Raw genomic sequence first — 23,287 nt, forward strand, 5'->3', positions numbered from 1 at the left:
TTATTTGATTCCCATGGCACCCTCAATTGAAACTCAAAATCAACTGCAAACATGAGACAGAGATACTATATTTGAAACACATGTTCAACTACAAACACCAGGCAAAAATTTACTGACAAAAGAAAGAAAAAAGCTGAAATCCATGATGAGCAGCTGGGCACCATGTTATTGTCATCTATGACAGTAAACATACTAAAAAAATGGGCAAGATCACATCATAAGTTCATAACTCACAAGCATAAAAAGGGGCCCAAAAAAGATGATCATGCGTGGCAACCGGAAGCAAGCATAGACAGAAATGAATGAGAAGATTGCACTGTATATTCCAGTGGAATAAAAACAAGTAAACAGTACTAAGCAGATCCATCCAGCAACTGCAGCATGCCCATGCTCTGACATTCTAAGTTTCTAACCGATCTGCATGTCTGACAGTCTGAGTAACTTGCTTGGCAACTAAAAAACGGGTGCTCAGTGCTCTGTACAAAGAAAAATGCATGTACTAGATGTGCATACTTAAAGCATATACACGAATGCTATTCAGTACCTAAAAACTGCCAATAATCTCAAATGCCATTATACTAGTCTTGAAGATGATAACATTGATCAACCATTTAAAAGAGACTTGAAATGATAGTCATCTATAGTGGAATAGAGGCAGGCCAAATCGACCAGACGCTGGGCAGTGACCCTGCATGTTTAAAGATATATAAGATTTAGCATAGTGCATATGCTTGTGATGAAATACATGAGGGGAGAGTTATATACATAATTTGTGCTCTTGGCATTCCAAGTCTCCTTGCCACTTCATCAACATGTACTCCATTTTCAAGTGCACTGCATAAAAGTGAAAGCAAATGGTCAATTCAGAACTCCAAAACAAGAATACATCCATGGAAATCAATGCGAGTGTTGAAACATCTTAGTTGAGAAGATGCCCAATGCAAAATTGGACAAACAGGGAATTTTGATTCCACTGAAAACTAGGAGACAATCAAACAAATCGAAGTATCTTGATTCCTTGAAAAGTCAGAAGATCGCCAGCAAGTAACATACCATAGCTTTAACACTTATGACTTGACAAAGCTCATACAGCCACCTAAGTTATTAAGACTTCAAACAAAAGGATCAAGAAGGAATCAGATTACTAGATTATTTGTGAAACTCCATAACATTGTTACAGATTACTTCACGACACATTATGTGCATGAAAACACACAGGATGTAGGTACCAGACCACTTTTTTATGTGCATTATGATTATAATATTTCCATGTTATTTCTGGGTCATTTTTCTCTGTGTGTAACCAGACCATGAAGTTACAGCATAGGTCATCATCACATTATAATATCCAAATGAAGCAGCAAAAATCATATTCATTTAAATGTTAAAAGATGTAACTGAATGAATGCCACTACACTCTCTCGCAAATCTATGCTGATCTACGTGCCTTCTACTTATTATTTGAACATAAAATTAGCTTGTGCATATTTAAAATGGAAGTGTATTTTTCCTACTTTCCTTTTGGAACACACTCAGACTCCTACATGCAGGGCACCAAAATAGCAAATCAGGGATGTGTGTAAGGCTGGAACTAACTTGCAATCACTGATTGGTATTAGGGCTTCTCAAGCTTGTGACCACAAATAAGCAAATCAGCCAAAGTTTAGCACTACTTAAGATCTTCTATCCTTTATCATAGTTTAAAGCAAAGCCGATCTTACAGTATATCTGGTTGTTGCATAACCTCCAAAACCATACTCTGCAGATCGTGCTGTTGTCCACCAGTACCTGGGTAAGCTGAAAACTGAACAAAAATTATCACAACCAATCAGTTACAAGAGGCAAACATACTTACCCAAAGAGAAAGGGCAGTGAAGGATATAAGTTCGCGAATAAAATATAATAAGGCAGCGATGAAAAGTGCTAGGACAGGCAATGAACTATCTCAATTCAGAATATCATAATGCTCAACTGTAAAATTTGCAGATCAGGATCAACACAATCAGATTCTTATCTCAAATATCAAATGCCATGACTGACTCATAGATTCACCTACTTTTCTTTAGCAAGAAACTCTCAAAAATGAGAAAATTGAGAGGTTTCTTACTTGGTTTGGTTGAGGAGTAAAGTGAACTTGCTGTTCTCTAACTCCACCAGAAAAGGGTACATGAGTAGATGTGTTTGTCTGAACTGATGAAGGGAATCGCCCTTGGTTTACTGGAGGAACAAAATCAACTTGATGCTCTCTTACTCCACCAGAGAAGGGCATATAAGCAGGTGCATTTGTTTGAACTGTGTGAGCAACTTGAGCTTGCATCTCATGAGTAGACACATTTGCTTGAATAGCGCTAGGGAGTTGACCTTGCATCTTCAAAATGGAAAGGAAATAACATTTTGTGCTTTCATACATCATCAAAATCGAACCGACACAAAAAATTGTCATTTGCTCTAATCACCTTTGGCCGGACATTTACCAAATGCACATACATACACTCAATGAAGTGCAGCACCACTTCATTGAAATTGGTAACAGGCCTGTAAACAAAATTACAACGATCTAAGTACTAGTTGTAAGAAGCTGGTAAAAGTTAAAAAAAAATCCTGGTAGAAGTATTGATACTTACAGATACAAATAGGCAAGAAACGATCAAGTATTCATAAACATATGCTACAATAATAAGCTAGATTTCTACATAGTAGTTATTTATCTCGTTCCTCACTTTGAAAGTAACAAAATATATAGAGGATATTAACTAATCCAATTTCCAGCCTGGATGATACTGTATTGCAGCTGGCACTAGGCTTCAGAAGATCAACCCAAAGGAAGAAGTTGTGCAAGGACTATAATTAAAATATAGTTCTTTCGTGCAGAATAAGATCCATTATCAACAGACAACAGTGCTTATCATTTACTACGAAATGTAACCAACAAAGCTTTAAGTTAATCCTAGCCAAATGCAAGCTCAAAAAAGAGTGTATTGCCTAGACAAACAGAGAAAATATATACAGGAACAAGTATAACATGGAACGACAGTAAACCAGCCTTATTTTCCAATGAGAATGCATGTGGCCTTCTAAGTTTTAATGTCAGTTTCACCTAACAATAACAAATTAACAATAATGAAGCTATATGTGAGATAACTGGTTAGAGCCCAGAAATAATTAGTATGAGCAAGACCATGGTTCCACAGCCAAATGTGTGGCAGGGGACCACAATTAAGAAATAAGAGAGGCAATGCCTACACAAAATGCCTGATGAGTGGAGGAGAAGTATATTGGTATCGATCTACAAGAATAAAGGGGATATTCAAAGTTGTACTAATTACCGAGGAATTAAGTTGATGAGCCATACTATGAAGCTATGGGAGAGAGTTATCGAGCATCGCTTGAGAGCAATAACGCGGGTCTCTATCAACCAATTTGGTTTCATGCCCGGAAGGTCAACCATGGAGGCCATTTTCTTAATAAGACAAGTTATGGAGCGGTATAGGGAGAAGAAGGACCTACACATGGTTTTTATTGACTTGGAGAAGGCTTATGATAAAATACCAAGAAATGTTATGTGGTGGGCTTTGGACAAACATAAAGTCCCAACGAAGTACGTCGGGCTCATTAAGGACATGTGCAACAATGTTGTGACTAGAGTTCGAACAAGTGATGGAGTCACGGATGACTTTCCGATTAGGATAGGACTACATCAAGGGTCAGCTTTGAGCCCTTATTTGTTTGCCTTAGTGATGGATGAGGTCACAAGGGACATACAACGGGACATCCCTTGGTGTATGCTTTTCGCGGACGATGTAGTACTAGTTGATGAAAGCCGGACAGGAGTGAATCAGAAACTAGAGTTATGGCGGGAGACTTTGGAGTCCAAAGGTTTTAGACTCAGTAGAACTAAAATTGAGTATATGAGATGTGACTTCGGCACTACTACTTGGGAGGAGGAAGATATTAGTTTGGAAGGTCAAGTAGTGCCTAGGAAGGATACCTTTTGATATTTAGGATCAATGCTACAGAGAGACGGGGATATTGATGAAGATGTTAGCCATAGAATCAAAGCAGGGTGGATGAAGTGGCGGCAAGCATCTGGTGTCCTATGTGACAAAAGGGTACCACAGAAGCTAAAAGGCAAGTTTTATAGGACGATGATTAGACCTGCTATGTGGTATGGTGCAGAATGTTGGCCTACGAAAAGACGACATGTTCAACAATTAAGTGTTGTGGAAATGCGTATGTTGCGTTGGATTTGCGGTCATACAAGAAGGGATCGAGTTCGGAACGATGATATACGTGATAGATTAGGGGTAGCACCAATTGAAGAAAAGCTTGTCCAACACCGGTTGAGATGGTTTGGACATGTGCAACGGAGACCTCCAGAGGCACCGGTGCGTAGTGGAATCCTAAGCCAGGATAGTAACGTGAAGAGAGGCAGAGGAACACCAAAGTTGACTTGGGTAGAGGCAATAAAAGAAGACTTGAAAGGATGGAATATACCCAAAGACTTAGCCTTAGATAGGAGTGCTTGGAAGACAGCTATTCACGTGCCTGAACCTTGATTGCTTCTGCTGGGTTTCAACTCTAGCCTACCCCAACTTGTTTGGGACTTAAAGGCTTTGTTGTTGTTGTTGTTGTTGAATGCCTACACAAAATGTATGCCCACTTAACCTTACATCTTCCTCAAAAAATTATGCATTTCAAATTCCAATATGCTTCTGATAAGAATATCCTAATAACAAGGCTAGCATTCCATTCTTATGACAAACCTAATCTTACTGAAAACGTTATTTAAAAATTACTGTAGAAGCAGCAGTCAAGCTTTATGCTCAAATCAAAATTTGGATTAGTAAATAGTGAGTAAACAGTCTGAACACGTTCTATGAACGTTAAAGATCCATTTTACAGTAACAAATTATATTGATAAAATTTCGCTAACAAGACAAGCATTCGACCTGAATTAAAAATCCAACCAAAATTGTATGCATATACAGAAATAGTGGTAGAAAGGCCATCCATAGCAAAGAAAACTTAGATCCTTTACCTAATAGAGCGAGCAAAACCATGCTGCTTAGCTTTAAACCCTACGAGAGTAACTTGAACCTTGAGGTATAAACCATTCCTTCATATACACCAGCAAACAAGCAATAACAATTATGTCATATCAACTTCCCGATAGCTAAAAGCAAAATGTCAAAATCTCAAATCACTTGTAAAGACTAAATTAAACGCATCTCGGAGCTTGTCAACATCAAATACATACTGGACGATAGACACTTCCTTAGCATCAATATCGTCAGTGATCCTGCATTTCATGAAAAACTCTCACATACTGTACAGCCACAGTTGCATCTAGCTAAAACATGAATGAAACACTAATCGCGAGTTCGCGACTCACCACCGCACGAGCGGGATCTTCCCAGTGCCGTCGTCGAGCTTGAATGAGACGCCAGCCTCCATGTTCACCACGCTCACCGCCCTCCCCAGAACCCAAACCTACACGCGCGCGAGTTGGGGAATTTTTCCCAGAGCAACACAGAGGTAAGCGAACCCGCGCGGATGCAACTACAGGAAGGGATTCCGAGGCTCGGGGGTGCTTACGTTGGTGGCGTCGACGCCGTCTATGGAGATGACAGGGTCGCCGCCACCGGTGGCATCGGCGGCGGCGAAGGAGCGGGCGATGTGACGCACGGTGGTGGGGGCGCATCCGGAGAAGCGGGGGTCACGCGACTGCTGCGATCGGAGCGGCGAATGGGGTTAGGGACTTAGGGTTTGGCGGGAGGGGGGATGGAAATCTGTCACGAGGAATCGAGGATTACGGACGGACCTTGGCCGGAGAAGAGGCGGCGACGGCGGAATTGTCGGGCGCCGCGGCGGCGCGCTGCGACGGCAGGATGGCCGAGCCAGCGAAGTAGGAGGAGGCCGCGGTGGCCATCGTGCTCGCGTCCGCGCGGGTACGGTGCTGCGGTTTCGGTGGGGACGATGACGACCAGGGGATTTGATCGAGTGGGGCCGTGGGGACGGCAGTCGTTTGAGCGGGAAAAAAAAAATTGGCTTCGGTGCCGCTTCCGCGGGCAGGCGCATGGTAATTTCGGCCAGGCCTCCGTGACCGGCCCGTAGCCCGGTTCGGGGCGGCCGAAATCCTCGTCCCAGCGAGGCCCAAATAAAGGCCCAACAACGAAAGGCGGTGCAGGCTTGAGGCCTGACTGACCCAAGCGCCAACGTCAGCACCAGACGCGGCAGCCTCGCCCTCTCCTACTTCTCCTCCTCCCCCTTCATCCCCGCCCCGCCGCCACTTTCCCCCAACTCTTCACCACCGAGGAGCCGCCGCGTACAAGGCGAAGCGGCACCGGAAGGAGAAGGAGAGAAGCGAGAGTCTTCCCCGCCCGTGCCTGCCGGAGCAAGGCGAATCCGAAGCGAGCGGAGAGGAGAGAGAGCCGAGCGAGGATGCCGATGGATACCTGCAACGCGTGCAACGCGGGGTTCTTCGACGAGGAGCAGCGGCGGCTTCACTACCGCTCCGAATGGCACCGCTACAACCTCAAGCGCAAGGTAACGTCGCCCCCCGCCGCAGCCGGCCTTCTGTCGCTAGAACCCTAGGTATTAGGTTCATCGGTTCGTGCGGCTTGCCTTGGGGACTAGAATGAGAGGAATTGAGAATTAAGCGTGGGAGTCTTGACTCTCCGGTATCGGAATTTTGAGTTTGTTAACAGCTAAGGTCTTGGAATGTTTGCAAAACTCCAACCTCTGCACCTGAGTTTTGTTGATTTTTATAGTTTTGTGATAGTTGTATGTGAATATTTAGATATAGAAATACTGCTGCAGATTGGTAATTTCTAAAATTGGGTCCATCTGGATACTTAAGAGTTCCATTTCAGTCATGAAAATTGATTAGAATTAAGAAATTCAGGATATTTTTTTAATATTTTTATGGACCAAAAAAAAGAACATATATTGGTACATTTCTGGCCTGGCTATGATGGATATTACGTGTGGAGAATTGTTCAACTTTTTTTGTCTGTTTGATTTGATCATGTTATTGCTTCCTTGTGTGTTGAACTTCAATTATGCTTTGTCTTGATATGTTAAATTCTTCAGGTGGCTGGAGTTCCTGGTGTCACAGAGGCTCTGTTTCTGGCTAGGCAAGCTGCTTTGGCGGAGGGGAACAAACCTGCAAGCACACCAATGCTTTACAGCTGTGCTCTCTGTGGAAAGGAGTACAGGAGCTCGAAAGCTCATGAGCAGCATCTTAACTCACGATCACATCTTTTGAAAGCCTCTCAGGAGCCCAATGCCTCTATTTCTGGTATTACAATAGTCAAGCCACTTCCTGAACGAGTCCCACGCAGAGCTCCATCTGCAGTAGAGGAGGATGAAGACGACGATGAGGAGGAAGAGTGGGTTGAAGTTGACCCAAGTGAGATGGAGTTGGCTGATGAGTCTACTTCCAACATGCAAGAAGATGAGCAATCTGATGATGACATGGATGATCTTGAAGAGTTGGATATCTCATCGTGTTTCATGTGTGATCTGAAGCATGACACCATAGAAGACTGCATGGTCCATATGCATAAGAAGCATGGGTTTTTCATACCTGACAGTGAATACTTGAAGGATCCCAGTGGTCTTCTTACTTATGTCGGGCTGAAGGTATACATTTTCGTCAGTGTAACATCGAATGTTGTATGTGTGCAAACATGAAGTTTAATCCTCACGCTGAATTGGTTATCCTACCTGCAGGTGAAACGTGATTTTATCTGCCTCTACTGCAATGACAGATGCCAGCCCTTCTTCAGTCTAGAGGCTGTCAGGAAACACATGGAAGCAAAGGGGCATTGCAAGTTGCGGTATGGAGATGGTGGAGATGATGAAGATGCTGACCTTGAGGATTTCTATGATTACAGCAGCAGGTTGTTAAACTCAACTCTATGTTACTGAGTTTGTTATTTTTAAATGGTCAATGTTTGTTCCTGTTTTTCTTAAGCACCATGGAAAGGTTTCTGAAATAAAATGATTTTAATTTGGTAATTGAGTAATTGGCCATCCCTTAGCACTTTACATAGGGAAATGATCATACTGAGACCATATTCATTTGAATGTCGGATTGCACTGTGGATTGTAGTCATAATAAACTATACTTTGGCATATTAGTGTTGATAGGTTGCTGGATGTGTTTTGAATTTCAGAAATCCGTACCATGTTATGCTTAACTGTCTGATCATGTTATGCTCTTACTCTTTTGGTTGTGCTGTTGAGTTGTGATCTCCTGATATTTCATAAAATTGCTTAACTGGTGCATCATTCGTTCATTGGCAAAGAATAATCTTGAGAATGCAGACTGTTATTCAGTCATTTTTGGTGGGACAATATTAGGGTTATATTTCATACAAATGGAAAGGTAAGGTAAAATGCTTGGAGATTTGTACATAGATGGTTGAGATAGTGAATTTGTTATGATACCATGGTCAGTATTGTTGATAATCTTAGTTTTTGCTAGTCAATGAAGTTTGGACGCATCTTACAATTTAACTTTTGCTGCAGTTATGTTGATGCAGAAGGCAAGCAGTTGGTTGCTGTTGATGACTCTACCAACAACATTGAGCTGGGAACCGGTGGGTCTGAGCTCGTAATAACAAACAAGAGTGAGAAAGGCACTCGAGTCAGAACCCTTGGTTCTAGGGAATTTATCCGCTACTATCGCCAGAAACCACGGCCTTCTGTTGCAACAGACCGTGCGCTTGCACTTTCACTGGCTTCCAGGTCCAAATCTTTGTGCTGCCCCCTTTTCCGTTGCATTGTCTTCGTGTTATTTCACTAGCTTTCGGGTTGGCACCATTATTTATGGTATCTGTTTTTACTGCAGCTACAAGAGCATGGGTTTGGTGACAGTTCAGTCTAAGGAGCAGATGGTAAGGCTGAAAGTTCTCCGTGCAATGAACAAGACCGGGGTCGAGGCGATGCGAAACAAGATCGGGATGAAGAGCAATGTGATCCGAAACCTCCCTAAGAACTGCCCGTATTAGACACTTTGCCTTTTCCTGCACCCCAGTCTGGAGCTCCTCCAGACATTTATATGGTGTCTTACGGTTTCTTGTCTATCACTGACAATGTTGGCGCTTAAGATATTTGGATTAGGAGTATACCTTCCATACGAAGTTTTTGTTGAACTCTGTGAGGTGTGGAAGCAGCTGTGACCTGCGTGTTGGACTGCTAACAGCCTACTATTTATGTGTTCTGTCTTATGTGATAATCCTGTTGCAAGACATGGGTGCTCAAATCGCCGCTACACCGTGGTTAATATGTGTCGTCACCTGTTGCATCAACTGTCAGCAGCAAAGTCGTTCTTCAATGGAGAGACTAGAAGTCAAATCGCTGGTAGAAATGATTGTAACATCACGTACTAGGTACTACTTTGTCCCAGCTGTGGCCATTGTAACCGTTGTTGCAAGCTCTGGTCTTTGGCTCCGTTCGCGTGCTCTTCGAATCGCTCTTCGAATCTGGCTTGAATCGTTTCTTTTTTTTTTATCTAAAATAGTGTTTTTTTCATAAATTTCTTCAACATTTCTTCAAACTATTTAAATTCCTTCAAACGAACAGGCCCTTTTTTTTTTAAGTCTACGCGTACATGGTCATGGTCTTCGGCTCTTCGCTTCGATTATAGATCGTTCAATGTGGTTACAAACTTGCAGTAAGCTTTTCAAGTGAGGCCATGAGTGACCCTGTGCTTACTTATAGGCTATAGCTGACAAAATGGTCAATTTTCGACATTTCAGACGGTTTGTATAATTGTACTGGCTGCTATTTTTACGAAAGCAACTTGTGGGATGCTAATTTTGCGAAGCAGGTTGTTTACGAAGCATGTTCATTTATCCAAACAGCAAGGTAATATTGTGCTAAAAGTGTATGTTGTAAGTGTTTTAGATGTTTCCGAAGTGTGTTGCAAGTGCGTTTATGCGGATGTTGTAAAAATAAATTGAGATGTTGTATATGTCGTAATGGTTGTACACGTATGTTGTAAATTTATGTTCTCAATGTTTCAACTGTTTTTTCCAGACGTATGTTGCAAGTGTGTTTATTTAGATGTTGCATAAGTTTCACACATATGTTGCAAAGCGTTTTATCTGGATGTTGCGTATGTTTTTCAAGTGTTTTCATGTGTTTTTGCAAATGTTTTCAGATATATGTTTCAAGTGTTTTATCTACCTTCAGATATATGTTGTAAGTGTGGCATCTAGATGTTTTAAAAGTAAATTGGGTGTTACATCTTCCTTCTCATTTTCTGTTGCCATGTCTCGGTGTCTCCTCCTCCAGACGCTGGCCGCGCATCTGCTGGTCCCTCCCCCTCTTCTAGAGGCTAGCGATGTTCGGGATGGTGTGGACCCATGTGAAGCGCGAAACGCTAGCAAGCCCGTTAAAGCCACAGATATCACGTGCGCCAGCCACTTGTGTTTTTTTCTCGACAAGGGCCACTTGGATTCCTTGGGAGCCAAGGATAGTTGACTGGGCCGTAAGGGGCTAGGAGCCCAGGACTCCTACGAGCCTATAACTTGCCAGTTGCCATTGGGCTCCTTGCTGCGTTGCTTTGCTCGCCCCTGCCCGGTGCCCGCCGAAGCAGATCGAAGCGAGCAGGAGAGAAAAGAGAGGGAGGCAGAGGAGAGGATGCCGACGACCACCTGCAACGCGTGCAACGTGGTGTTCGTCGACGACGAGCGGAAGCGGATCCACTACCGCTCCGAATGGCACCGCTACAATCTCAAGCGCAAGGTATCGAATATCGATCGCCCCCTCCGCCATGGCCATCACTGCATCACCGTACCTACTACCTACGGACCAACTCTAACAATGATTTGCTCAAAAAAAAAAAAACTCCTGACAATGGTTTATTCGTAGCTTTGATTTTGTTGCCCTTTTTTTTTAGGGAAATTTTTATTTCGTTGCTTGTTGGAGTATATGGAAATGATGCGGCTGCTAATCTGCTATTGCTACGATACAATTAGTTTCAATCTCTATCTTTAGAATTGCTCTGTTTATCTCCGTAGCACATTATTCACCTGATGATGGTCCTCCAAACCAGTAATCCAATATTCATAGCACATTTTTCATCCCACTGCCCTTTGTTTTTGAACTCGCCGTCATGCCGGTGGATTTGGACTGACTGTTTACCGTTTGCAGGTGGCTGGAGTTCCAGGCGTGACGGAGGCTCTGTTTCTGGCATGGGAAGCCGCTCTATCGATTGGAACCACTCCGACGCTATACACCTGTCCTCTGTGCGAGAAGGAGTACACGAGCTCACGAGCTCACGAGCAGCACCTCAGCTCGCGATCACATCTCATGAGAGCCGCCTCTCAGGAGCCCAGTCGTTCCTCCACTGCCGGAGGCATCACGCCACTTCCGGTGCGCGCCACCACCACGGTAGAAGAGGACGGAGACGACGAGTTGGCTAACGAATCCACTTCGAACAGCATGCAAGCGGATTCCTCTAGACGCCACGAAGAGATGGAAGAGGTGGACCTGGACCCATCGTGCTGTTTCATGTGTGACCTCAAGCACGGCACCGTGGACGACTGCATGGTCCATCTGCACAGGAAGCACGGGTTCTTCGTACCTGACAGCGAATACTTGAAGGATTCCTGTGGTTTTCTTACTTATGTTGGACTGAAGGTAGCTAGCCTGACATATCTTTTCTTTTGTGTCACAGCATCTGATGTTTTGTTTATTGTTTGGTTTAAGAACTTTCAATCGTGCAATCCTGCTATATATATTGGGTTATTCTTGCGTGCAGGTGAAGCGGGATTTTATCTGCCTCTACTGCGACGACAGACGCCGGGCCTTTCAGAGCCTGGAGGCCGTCAGGAAACACATGCATGCAAAGGGGCACTGCAAAGTGCGGTTTGGTGACGGCGGAGATGATGAGGACGCGGATCTCGAGGATTTCTACGATTACAGTAGCAGGTAGTATAATTTTTGTGCAACTTAACTTTATGATCTTACTTACAAGTAACAAGAGATCAATGGTCTTCTGAACATGGTGGAAATCTGATTTGCGCAAGTAGTAAAAAGCCTAAATTTGGACTGCATGGTTCATATGCACAAGAAGCATGATCTATCTTTACATTAAAAAAGAGCATATCTGCCCCCAAACTTCAGTGATTTATTATAGGAAAACACTACTAGTACTGTAATTTTCGAATCAGGTAGATTTAAAGACACTGGATCGATGAGCTGCTTACACCTGAATTTGCACGCATCTAATCTAACCATGCTGCTCTGACTGCAGTTATGCTGATGTGGATGGCAAGCAGTTGGTTGCTGCTGCTGATGGTAACTGTGGCATTGAGCTTGGAATTGGCGGGTCAGAGCTAGTAATCACAAACAAGAGTGGAAAAGGAACCCGTGTCCGATCACTCGGTTCTCGCGAATTCATCCGCTATTACCGTCAGAAACCGCGGCCTTCTCTTCTACGACAGGTCGTGCACTTGCGCTCCCCATGCTGTCCAGGTATGTTAATTAACACGGGCTAATCTATGACATCTTAATTCTTAAGGCTTTTTGTTAAAAAAAGTAGAGCTTCTCCTTACTAATAAAGTGCAGCATTTGTGTTTCCCCCTTCAGATACAAGAGCGTGGGTTTGGTGACAGTTTAGTCTGAGCTGCAAACTGTGAGGATGAAGAAGCAGGCTGATCTTATGGTCCTCGCGTGGTACTAGGAGTAGAGTTGGTATGTAAAGGCCAGCAAAAAAGGATCAATATGTGAGTTACGGATCAATAATCAAGAATGTATTGCGAATTGGGATGATGCAATTGCAATCTAGGTGAGTATATAGGAGTAGAACTGGAATGAAGGGCAATGTTGTCAGAGACCTTCAGAAGAAACGCCTGTATATTGGTGTGTTGGGAGCTTACTTTTGATGTTCATGGAATCATGGTGTCTATTTTTTTTTTCCTTTTCTCCATTACTGATCATCATTGAGCTTAAGATATGTCCATTTTGAATATAGCTTCCATGTATCTTTTTTGGTTGGATCTTCTAAGTCGCGAAAGCAGATATTTTGTATGTAATCTTGATCTTTTTATTAGTTTTGCAACTTGTTCAGGACCTGCGGCGGACATCTACGGTATATGTGTGCGTTTTTTTTCTTTGTTCTTTGCTGTGTGCCATGTGCTAATCCTAGAGATTAACTAAACTCTCCCCCAACTGCTCTCCCCAACTGCTCGCTGGAGTAATTTACACACTCTGGGCTTTGTTCGGCGGGCTAAAAAAACGACTATGCCAATGCTGATTTATTATAAAAAAAATAATATTATTTTACTCCTCGTTCCCTTTATCGGACGTACTCCTCAGGAGTAGGCGAAGTTGTCGTTTCCCTTTGGATTGGATTGGAAAAAAAAAAAACAAACCAAAACAGCAGATGATGTGACGTGTAGTCTGTAGATGGGAGGTGCAGGGAGTTCCCATTTATCTTCGTCTCTGCACGCGTCATTCACACCGACCTACTCCGTACTCCTTTGGCGCGTCATCGCTGTCAACGAGAAACGTCCTTCTGACTCTGCCGTTTACAACATTGACGTTTTTTTTTTCTCATGACGATGTTTCTCACGTTTTGACGTGTGTGAAAAAGAAAAAGAATAATCGCTTTTGACACTTTAACGCTGCAACGCACTAAATTCAAATCCGTAACGGGTTATTAGCACTTGCATACTCTCGTCCAATTAATTTGTACTTAAGTCGTTCCATATTATTATTCACTTTAGCGTAGGTCATTTTAAGTCAAAGGTCTTTCATTTTTTAAAGTTTATTATAAAAAATACGCTACATCTAAAAAACAATAAATTAATTTTATTAAAATATATCTTGATAGCATATTTTTTTGGACTGTAGACGCTAATAATGTCTTCTAATAAAATGATCGAACATTCCACTTCGAGTAAGACTAAAGTACACTATAATGCTATAATTTGAAACAGAGGACACCAATAAATTATATGGCCATACTGAGAACGATGAATGAACACATGAATTTTATATGAATATAACCATTGTTTTGGAGAAAGACATGAAAAGGAATTTTAGCAACTTAAAATGGGTATCGGACCACTATTACGTAATTTGAATACAGTGTTCAACACTTGACCAAACATCTGGAAGAAAAAAAAGAAAAAGAATAGAAAAAGAAAAGAAAAAGAAAAGCTACGGAAGGCAAGCAGCGGAAAATGTCAAAGGAGAGTGGCTGCAATCGCCGGTCCGAGGGCCCTCCTCTCCCATCGGAGGCCATCCCCACTCTCTCTCTCTCTCTCCACCTGTCGCACGCAACCACGCAAGCGCAAATGGCTCTAAAAAGTCCGACTCCAAACCTAGACTAGACTCCTCTTCACCGAGGCGACGACGCACGCAGCCCAGCGCGACGACGCAGCCCCGTCCCGTCCCGCGCCGCGCCGGCCTCTCCCACCCTGCGCCCGCCGGATCCTCCCGCCACCAGCCGCCCCTCGACGGGTCGAGCGGAGCGGAGATCCATCCATCCGGCCGTCGGTCGGTCGGTCTCGTCGTCTGTTGTTGGTGAGTGACCTCCAGCTGCCTCGTTTGCCTGGATAGATAGATTTGATTTCCCTTTCCGTTGGTTTCGTTTGCAGTCGATTCCCTTCATCGGTTCAGTCCACCGTGTCCCTCCCGTGGTTCATCAGCTCGCAAAATCCGCCCATCTCAGTTGGCGCCGCGCCGTAGAAGTTACTAGTTAGTTGTTGGTGCCCGATTAAGGCGTTCGCGCCGTGTGGTTTATTTTCCGATTTTTTTGGGGGTGGGGGGAGGGAGAGTTCAACTGAACCCCGTCTTCCCTGGGCCACGCGGTATTTTGGGGGTCGAAATCAGATTCTGGCACATGTGTAGTTATTGATCTCTTCTGGGGGTAAGGGATTTTTCTGGGATTCGTTTGAGTTTTACCAGAACTGGCACAGGTGTAGTTATTGATCTCTTCTGGGGATGAAGGAAATTTTCTAGGATTCGTTTGAGTTTTACCAGAACTGGAAGTTGTGGTTGTGGCAAATCATTAGTAGTCATGTGGGGTTATAGGGAATTCATTACATGGACTGATTGTGGCATTAGGGTGTTTGTTCCCTGCCATACACCATCATTTATCATATTGTCTTTTGATGGAAATGCTTAGTCTATTCACTATCACACACAGAATTTGCGCACTACATTTTTGAAGGAGCAAGCTGGAATTGATCTGGTTGCCCTATTGGTGTCTTGTAGGTTGTAATGAAAAGCTGGGCCTGCTAGAACCAAGAGTTTTCGTTGCAAGTCTGCGTCTCCGCGATGGGTTCAGGCAACTTGATTGTCAAGAAGGTGGTAAAGCACAGCTCCTTTGATCTGGACATACAGCTCGATAAGAGTTGGATGGAGGACGTTACCTGCCCGATCTGCCTTGATTACCCTCACAATGCAGTGCTACTGAGATGCACGTCTTATGAGAAAGGCTGCAGGCCGTTTGTTTGTGATACAGACCAGACCCGCTCAAACTGTCTCGAGAGATTTAAGTTTGCATATGAACTTCCTTCCAATGCGAAAGTTTCATCCTTAGCTGTGCCTCCTCTTGATAGCATTATTCATATCGTGCCGTCTAATGCAAACAACCGTCCCAGCTGCCCCTTGTGTAGAGGTGATGTTATTGGGTGGATTGTTATTGGTGAGGCTCGGCTGCATCTTAATCAGAAGAAAAGATGCTGTGAAGAGGATTGCTGCTCATTTGTTGGTAACTTCAATGAGCTTCAGAAGCACACGCAACAAAAGCATCCTGATTCACGCCCTTCAGAGATTGATCCTGCTAGGCAAGTTGATTGGGAAAATTTCCAGCAGTCTTCTGATATTGTAGATGTCTTGAGCACAATACATGCACAAGTTCCTAATGGGATTGTTCTGGGAGACTATGTGATTGAGTATGGGGATGATGACACTGGTGAGGACTATGAAGTTTTCCGCAGTGTCAGAACTAACTGGTGGTCATGTATATTCTGCAAGGCGTTTTCAAGATCTTCAAGAAGTCGTAGAAGAGCAAGAGCAAGGGAAAGAAGAGGCAGTGGAAGGAGGAATGGGAACCAGGCTAATCTGGAAAATTTTAATCTTGAGGTTCCAACACAATCTGTTGAATTAAGGGAAATTAGATTTGATGAAATTGATGATGAATACATAGTCACAGGGGCCATTCCTAGTATCGCAGCACCGGGAAGAATGGCTAGTTTCCATTACAGGTATGCATAAGTAATCTTTTATATCCTGTTGCAATCTGCAAATGTGTAGTACTAAGAACCACAGGTCCTTCAAAAAGAAAAAAACATACACAGGTGCACAACAGGCTCATGCTATTCCAAATAAACTAAATAAAATCATTAACATAGATGATCTACAATACAAAACATGAAAGACAAACATAAGCATGTTGTACCTTTTGTTCTTGTCTCACATTTATGGTGCCAACTTGAGCTGGTGAGCTGTTCAGCTATATATATTTTTGAGTAAAGTCCATTACCGGTCCCTAAACTTGTGTTGCTGTGTCATCCCGGTCCCTAAACTTATAAAACGGTCGTCTAGGTACCTAAACCTTGTTCGGGTCTCAGATTCAGTCCAAACGGGTTTAAATCCGTTACCCATATGCCTGACATGTGGGGGCCACGAATCAGCTTCGTCTCCCTCCTCGCCCTTCTCTATCCCGTGACCTCCATCTCTCTACTCTCTCAAGCTCCTCTCTCCCTGGGATGGCGCGGCTAGGGGAGGCACACCGCCACGGCTGCAACCCTCACGAGCTGTACCTGTGTGCTACAAGTTGCTGCAGCCCTCGCGCGACATGCGCCACCACCGTCATCGTCGTCCTCCTCTCCTTGCTTCCCCTAAACGATTCGGCTACCATTCCCCTGATGCGTGTTTTCTGTTCCTAGCTTTGTTTGTTGGTGGAATGCATCTGCAGGGCAGAGAGCAGCAGCGCTGCATAGCCACGACCGGATGGACGCGCTCCATGCCGTGCGCGGTGCGGCTGGCTGCGGCGGGCCTGGCATGCCGACGCCGGAGAAGTTTCAGAGCGGCCATATGCCACGCGGCGCGACGGTGCTGCTGTCACGCTCCTCGCTGCGCAGTGACGACAGCAGCGCCGCCTCGGGATCCGACATGGACGACGAGTCGTCGGACAACGACGAGATCGAGGTCTGCAGCGGCAGGTACTCGGTCGATTCGTCACCCCGCCGCGACGACGTGACCCGACGCACTGCCCGCGTCCTGCTTGACAAGATCATCGATTTCTCTGTCGTCATGTTCGTGGCCCCCGTGTGCGCAAATTAAAGGCCTTGCAACGCTCGCTGCAGTTGATTGGTGGCCTGCGGCGACTCGGCGCCGAGCCGCCGAGGTGCTGACGCGCCTCGCCATGATGCGGACGCGCGCGAGCTGGCACACCACCTTGTCCACGTCGGGGTCAGCGAGGGTGTGACAGTGACTGTATCTGTGACTCTGTGTTGCTGTTGCGTATGGACAAGATGCTGAGGAACTTGTTTGAGTGTGTACAGGGATGGTGGCCCAAGTGCAAGGCGGAGGCGAGGAGCAGCGAAGCTGGAGCGCTGCCGGAGGCAGAGCCGACGCGATGATGCTGCCGACGATGGATGCGTTGGTTTCATACTCAACAACAATGACGATGGGTTCGCCATGAGCTCATGAGGACGGGTTGAGTCGTTGGCTCGGGAGAGTAGAGAGGGAGGGAGCTCAGCGGCAACGGGCTGTGGCAGCAGCTTCGTGCCGGCCTCAGGTCACCGGAGAGACAGTAGAAGTGTTTTGATAGTTCCGGACCAAAATAAGATAGGTAGACAAGTTTGAGGACTGGATGGAGAACCGGCATGACTAAAATGAGACCCAAACATTGTTTACGTACCTAGATGACCGTTTTGTAAGTTTAGGGACCGGGATGACACAACGGCACAAGTTTAGGGACCGGTGGTGTACTTTACTCTATATTTTTTAACCATATCTTACTCTTTGGCATGTTTCCTGTCGCACCTGCTGGTGTTATAATGTGCATGATGAATGCTTCATCTGGATCACAATATTTATTCTGTCTGCCGCATTTTCGTGGGGTAGAATTTTAATGTATGTTGTTTAGGTATGCATCACCCAAAAATGCTGGAATTTTGTTTACACCCTTGAGGGAATATTTAGATCTGTTCTATAGAATCAGCGTTATCTGTTGATAGTATTTGCATCTTTTAATGGAACTCTGGTAAAATTTAATTCAATTTTCAAATCTGACTCTTTCATATGATTCTTCTGTGGATGTAGGGATACTAGATATGGGCGTTGATGCATAGAATCTGCAGTAAAAAAAAAGGAATAGCTGTTATGCAATGTATCGATCATCATAACCATTGTACCTCTGTTCATCTGAATTTCTTTTCCACCTGTCCTTGGTAGGTGCTGCCGCAGTTTAAACTTATCTGTGCATAAAAAGTAGCAACAGAACCCTGCTGTTCGTTTGAAACAGGCCTCATGATCCTAGTTTTTATTTTGTATATATTTAGCACCCATCTATATAGGATGTTGGTGACAGTTCTTTTTGGAATGCTTCTTCGATGTAGCGCAGTTTTTTTACATAAATACCTGAAACAAGCTTCAGTCAGCTCTAAAGGATTTGTTTGGAAACTTCTGCCTCTGGGTAGTGCTTCAGATAAGGGCTTCTGAGCCGGGCATTGCAGGTGCGGTATGTGCTTTCCTGAGAAGACACTGGATAAGACACCATCTTGAGCTTAATCATGTGTAAGTTTTGTGTCACGAGTTGAAGCTTTCCCCCTGGCCCCGTCAGACAGTTGTCTGGAAAGCTACATGCCCCATATATACAGACATGCAGTGCTTCATTGCTTGTGCTGGTGCCTGGTTATCTTGTTCTGACGAGCTCCCGTGGTGGAAGCGCTGAAAGCTGCTACCAGTAGCCTCTGGTTTCTCCCATGCCATCCATTCGGATGATTGGATACATCATCCACGGCGATGCTGTTCAATTTGTTTAAGATGCTATCGCTCGGAGACGTGTTGAGAATTGAGATGAGCAGGGAAGGTACGTCCTCTTGACGTTTCCTTTTGACCCTACCCACCTGTGTTATTATTCTAAACTTAGTACGCTCAGAAACGCGTGTCTGGAGTCTGGTACATTCTCCATCGTGCTCCACATTATTGAGCTTCGTGCTGCCTTCGTGCTAGAACCTTGCAAATCCTTTCAGCTAATTTTTATTCCTGTCGATTTGTCTGTCAGTTTGACTGACCACGTCGCTATCGTTATCTGACTGCCTATCTTGAGCCGAGCTATATTTGCTTCGCTTATAATTCGTACTTTTCAGTTTGTTTTTTTAGGTGGAACGATGTTTTTTCTCTTACAACAAATCAGTCAGAACAGTGTTTTTGCTTATTTTTTCAGCGAAGTGAAGCGAACGGGACCTTGATCTGTAAAGAACCAAATCGAAGTAATATATTTTCGCCGACACTGATGCCCGAATGGTCAGCGGTCTGTGGGTGGGGTAGCAGAGCACATTTGGAGCAAAATACTCTGTCGAGAATCGCTTTGTGGATGACGTGGAGCACGGCTAAACAGCAGAGCTTTTATTTATGTTAGTATATAAGATAAAAAAAACGTGGTACCAGTAACTAAAATATTTGCAAAATGTGTACATTATTCGAGACAGGCGACCGAAATGGAGCCCTTACCTGGCCTTCTCCTTTAACCTTGTCCAGGCAGTTTTGGCCGAGTACACGTGACAAACAATTATGCGCCTTTGGAGCAGATTCTGGATCCGTCGTCCATTGCCCCATCTCCGTCCTCCAGCTGAGCCATGCCTCTGGTGCTCGCCATCTGCGATCCTCGTCACCGGACGGTAGGGAATCCAACCGGGATTGACGCGACACAGCCGCCGCCATCCTTCTCGCAGACGACAACTCGATGCTCATCCTCCCCGATGGTTCCCTACCCCAGCGGAGACGGAATCGGCGCTGCCATCTCCAATCCACTGCATCCTCCCCGGCCCTGTGCTTGATGCCGTCGGCTTGAGGTGCCCGCCAGATCCAGCGCCACCACCGGTGGCCGCACGCACCACTACGTCGTGCCATGGCAAGCCGCAGGTCCTGTTGACTGAACTTTCTCTCCTGTTGAGTGGGCGTGTGCCTCTGCACTTCCTCTCTAGTACTAATTCATGTGGAGTACTGGAGTGTGATTTCCTTGTCTTGCTGTGAATGATTGCGGCCAAGCAAACCCAACTTGGTTCGTTCAATTCATTCCTATTTTGTTTGCTGCTGCTACTGTTGTGTGCAAGAAACTTGTGCCGGTTGTAGAGGGAGTAGAGACATCGTCATCCATAGAGCAGCCTCTCAATAGTGCAAATTGCATTAAGGTATATGGATCAACATTGTTCAGCTTCTTGTTGCCTTGGAATTAGATAATGAAATCTGTATATTTTGATGTCTCTGATATCTAGGCTAATCTTCTCATTACATACAGTCCACTTTCACCATCCCGGGCATTCTCATTTGATCATGCACTGTTTATGGCTTTAGTTCAAAATTAATGTTCCTGTCCTCCAGAGTCGCATCCTCTAATTCTGTATCAGTAACCACTCATTCTATACTCTCGGAACTTAATTTATGTAAAAGAATTTTAGAAAAGGGGCTTGCAGTGGCATAAGTACTAGCATAGATTTACCAACTCTACTTTTTTTAAATATATATATATATATTGATGTGAAAAAATGGACTTCAACTGTAAAAAAATGGATTACAAATGGACTTCAAATGTATCATTAACCAGTAGCATAATGATTTTCAAACTTGTTTTGTAGATGTTTTTCTCTGTCTATAATCTAAAATGTGTGTCAGCATATAGGTTGGCATGAATAAAGGTTCCACACATTTGTAATTAATGACTCACTATTACTTCCCATGTGTTGATATTTTTTTATTTAGAACTTTCTGCAATTACTGAAGTTGCAAAATTTTGAACAGAAGAGGTGCACAGTGCCGAGGAGGTCCAAATGACATCGATTCAGTTGAGGTATTACGGAATATTGGTCATAGCCATTGTACCTTGCCGGCCTTTCAGGTTTAGTATTAGTTTTGGTTCAGATTTGAGGCACATCATAGTTTTAGGTGCTCTGCTGTTTTAGTCTTTCTATTGCCTCCATTGGTTATGAAGGTAGTATTTTGTACATCCATACTTGACATTTTATATACATGAGAAGTTGAGAGCAATGCATTCATGTCTTCTTTTGGCTGCATGAGAAGAATATATAATCCACTATGCCATGTTTAACTCTTGATCTTATGCTATGATCAGTTGCAAGTGAGAATACTGGAATTGATTGGTTACGTCTTTTTTTTTTTTTTTGCAAGGAGAACTATGAAATATTGACAGTATCCAATGTCAAGCATAAGTTCCAGGCTGATTGTGGGCATGACACTGTGATATTCTGAGCCACCAGGATCGAGGAGGTGGCAGAGCTCCAGCATGATTAATGACGGGCCCAACATGTGGACATAACAATAATAAGCTGAAGAATTCTCCTTTTGAGAACATTGTGGACAATTAGAAAAAACAACGATACATTTTCATGAGCCTTCGTCTAAAGAATTGCTCTGGATCACCCTATATATCCAAGGTTGAAGGTTGCACCCTATATAATCTTGATGCCATTCTTAACGTGGGAGGAGAAAGATGTCATTCACATAAGTTGGTGCTGGCTTCTCATTTAATAAGAAATCGATTTTCTTACGGTTGCCATCACTATCTTTGTTATTTTTCTTCAAATAGAATGGATATTGGTACATAATCGATCATATATATAATATCTTCATTTGGTAAAAATCTACATCGATCCAAAATTGTTCCTTACTAATGATGCTTGTTACTTCATTTTTCCAATTTGGGTAACTAGCATTGTGCATAACTGAATTTCGGCCCTTATGCACCAGAAAACATGACACTTACTTTTGTACTGAGTATTAGTTGTTTGCTCCATGCTTTCAAATGATGGTACTAAACAAAATGAATCAGTCTGTTCGCTTGGTCGTAAACGATCGTAAATTATCAACCAAAACAGTATTTTTTTCTCACACTAAACCAGTCAGCAGTAATAATCCACGATCGTAGGATCGTTTCGGCCCCGGCCGAACATGCTGATTGCAATACACAGACACGAGATGCGGTGCAACTGTGAGAGTGCCTCGCTCAACAGCAGGCCCAAGTGCTGCTGGCCACCGCGCTCATTGGCCGACACCACAGCTGGGAGCGCCGCTGCTACCGCCTGAATCTTCAAGGTGTCAGTCTCTCTGAGACCGTGACGTCGCCGTCCTTCCGTCGGACCTGCTGGGCCGGGAGCATCATGTAAAGCCAGACACATTATTTCTCTACGGCGTTTTGTTTGACTTGCCTTTCCTGAAACAAATTTTTATCGATGTGAGCATGCAAAGTCATAAACGCATTAATTCTCGATGTGTGCATGCAAAGTCATATACACGTTAATTCGTTGTGTCACAACACAACCGGTTCGACCAAAATGAACATCATAAGCAGTGCAAGCATCCGGACCTTCTAAGCTGAGCCACGTAGTCCTGCCAGGTCATGTTCATCACCTCTTCCAACTGCTCCCTGTAGTTCTCCATCTGCATCCCCGCACGTCAAACGTTGGAACGAAACAACAAGAACATCAATTAGTACATTGTGAATGATGACAGACACCATATTCATTCAGACTGTCCTTGTGTTAAATTTATCGCCGGGAAATTTATTTTCGTGGACGTGCCAAAGTACTTGAGGGACGCCAGGTCATGCGCTCTCGCTGCCTCCTCCTCCGTGTCATACATGCCTAGTGGCCAACCAAAACAGAAGAAGACAAAATCTGAAACGTCTTGTTCATAGAGACCCAGAAACCTTGCGTTTTAAGATAGGATTGCTGATCCTAGTGATGACCAGTAATTAAATACGAAATGCAAGTACTTACCGAGATGAACCTTAACCGCAGGGACAGAGGCGGTAGTACGTTTCAGAAGTTAACCAGTCCCCAGGAGCAAGGTTCAGAGAGACACACAAGTGACAGTTCATTAGGTTCAAGCATATGGAGTTTACACTACTAGGTGACAGAGAAGATTGGAAAAATGGCATAGGCTGCCATGGAGGTAGTGGCGTGTACCTCGGCAACCTTTCTTCTTGTGGTTCTTCTCAATGATGCACGCCCTATACCTCCCGGAGGGTTGCCTGCTTTATTTATTTACTGGTAGACATGCACGATGCGAC

General features: G+C 44.2%; 4 protein-coding genes and 1 long non-coding RNA gene across 8 annotated transcripts; 4 read left to right on the forward strand and 1 right to left on the reverse strand.

Moving 5' to 3' along the window:
* Positions 1-282: 282 nt before the first annotated feature.
* Positions 283-5,991, reverse strand: LOC136529135 (replication protein A 32 kDa subunit C-like). 2 transcript variants are annotated; one of them, XM_066522201.1, is made up of 10 exons: positions 5,822-5,991; positions 5,596-5,724; positions 5,393-5,490; positions 5,258-5,299; positions 5,039-5,116; positions 2,457-2,535; positions 2,108-2,368; positions 1,722-1,804; positions 766-834; positions 283-688 (listed from the first exon to the last, which is right to left on the reverse strand). In XM_066522201.1, the coding sequence occupies exons 1-10, from the start codon at positions 5,927-5,929 to the stop codon at positions 604-606; spliced, it is 1,032 nt and encodes a 343-aa protein (XP_066378298.1). In that variant the 5' UTR covers positions 5,930-5,991; the 3' UTR covers positions 283-603. The 2 variants fall into 2 exon arrangements, with proteins under 2 accessions (XP_066378298.1, XP_066378297.1); XM_066522200.1 differs by having other exon boundaries at positions 5,596-5,727.
* A 244-nt stretch (positions 5,992-6,235) lies between these two features.
* On the forward strand, positions 6,236-9,257 carry LOC136527786 (cytoplasmic 60S subunit biogenesis factor REI1 homolog 1-like). Its single transcript, XM_066520627.1, has 5 exons — positions 6,236-6,546; positions 7,093-7,644; positions 7,735-7,904; positions 8,536-8,754; positions 8,858-9,257. The coding sequence occupies exons 1-5, from the start codon at positions 6,442-6,444 to the stop codon at positions 9,015-9,017; spliced, it is 1,206 nt and encodes a 401-aa protein (XP_066376724.1). The 5' UTR covers positions 6,236-6,441; the 3' UTR covers positions 9,018-9,257.
* A 1,042-nt stretch (positions 9,258-10,299) lies between these two features.
* LOC136529171 (cytoplasmic 60S subunit biogenesis factor REI1 homolog 1-like) lies at positions 10,300-13,076 on the forward strand. 2 transcript variants are annotated; one of them, XM_066522250.1, is made up of 5 exons: positions 10,300-10,758; positions 11,167-11,655; positions 11,777-11,946; positions 12,272-12,492; positions 12,586-13,076. In XM_066522250.1, exons 1-5 carry the CDS (start codon positions 10,654-10,656, stop codon positions 12,627-12,629), a joined length of 1,029 nt encoding a protein of 342 aa, XP_066378347.1. In that variant the 5' UTR covers positions 10,300-10,653; the 3' UTR covers positions 12,630-13,076. The 2 variants fall into 2 exon arrangements, with proteins under 2 accessions (XP_066378347.1, XP_066378348.1); XM_066522251.1 differs by having other exon boundaries at positions 12,607-13,067.
* A 1,215-nt stretch (positions 13,077-14,291) lies between these two features.
* LOC136527123 (uncharacterized) lies at positions 14,292-18,575 on the forward strand. Of its 2 annotated transcripts, none has more exons than XM_066519743.1 (3): positions 14,292-14,547; positions 15,241-16,235; positions 18,301-18,575. In XM_066519743.1, exons 2-3 carry the CDS (start codon positions 15,304-15,306, stop codon positions 18,320-18,322), a joined length of 954 nt encoding a protein of 317 aa, XP_066375840.1. In that variant the 5' UTR covers positions 14,292-14,547; positions 15,241-15,303; the 3' UTR covers positions 18,323-18,575. The 2 variants fall into 2 exon arrangements, with proteins under 2 accessions (XP_066375840.1, XP_066375839.1); XM_066519742.1 differs by lacking the exon at positions 18,301-18,575 and adding an exon at positions 17,538-18,274.
* Positions 18,576-20,132: 1,557 nt separating this feature from the next.
* LOC136527125 (uncharacterized) lies at positions 20,133-21,890 on the forward strand. The gene is made up of 2 exons (XR_010776680.1): positions 20,133-21,049; positions 21,388-21,890. It is a non-coding gene; the product is annotated as an uncharacterized lncRNA (long non-coding RNA).
* Positions 21,891-23,287: the final 1,397 nt, after the last annotated feature.

This window comes from Miscanthus floridulus, chromosome 19, assembly GCF_019320115.1.
Source record: "Miscanthus floridulus cultivar M001 chromosome 19, ASM1932011v1, whole genome shotgun sequence".
Classification (NCBI taxonomy): Eukaryota; Viridiplantae; Streptophyta; class Magnoliopsida; order Poales; family Poaceae; genus Miscanthus; species Miscanthus floridulus.

Bases quoted from the DNA above. Each gene is read 5' to 3' on its own strand.
- LOC136529135 (XM_066522200.1), bottom strand. From the start codon at position 5,929: ATGGCCACCGCGGCCTCCTCCTACTTCGCTGGCTCGGCCATCCTGCCG. The intron at 5,728-5,821 runs GTCCGTCCGTAA...CTCCGATCGCAG, and splicing joins CCGCCTCTTCTCCGGCCAAG to CAGTCGCGTGACCCCCGCTT. The intron at 2,536-5,038 runs GTAAAGGATCTA...TTTTGTTTACAG, and splicing joins GGTTTTGCTCGCTCTATTAG to GCCTGTTACCAATTTCAATG.
- LOC136527786 (XM_066520627.1), top strand. From the start codon at position 6,442: ATGCCGATGGATACCTGCAACGCGTGCAACGCGGGGTTCTTCGACGAG. The intron at 6,547-7,092 runs GTAACGTCGCCC...TAAATTCTTCAG, and splicing joins GCTACAACCTCAAGCGCAAG to GTGGCTGGAGTTCCTGGTGT. The intron at 7,645-7,734 runs GTATACATTTTC...TCCTACCTGCAG, and splicing joins TTACTTATGTCGGGCTGAAG to GTGAAACGTGATTTTATCTG.
- LOC136529171 (XM_066522250.1), top strand. From the start codon at position 10,654: ATGCCGACGACCACCTGCAACGCGTGCAACGTGGTGTTCGTCGACGAC. The intron at 11,656-11,776 runs GTAGCTAGCCTG...TCTTGCGTGCAG, and splicing joins TTACTTATGTTGGACTGAAG to GTGAAGCGGGATTTTATCTG. The intron at 11,947-12,271 runs GTAGTATAATTT...CTCTGACTGCAG, and splicing joins TTCTACGATTACAGTAGCAG to TTATGCTGATGTGGATGGCA.
- LOC136527123 (XM_066519742.1), top strand. From the start codon at position 15,304: ATGGGTTCAGGCAACTTGATTGTCAAGAAGGTGGTAAAGCACAGCTCC. The intron at 16,236-17,537 runs GTATGCATAAGT...GAGTGTGTACAG, and splicing joins ATGGCTAGTTTCCATTACAG to GGATGGTGGCCCAAGTGCAA.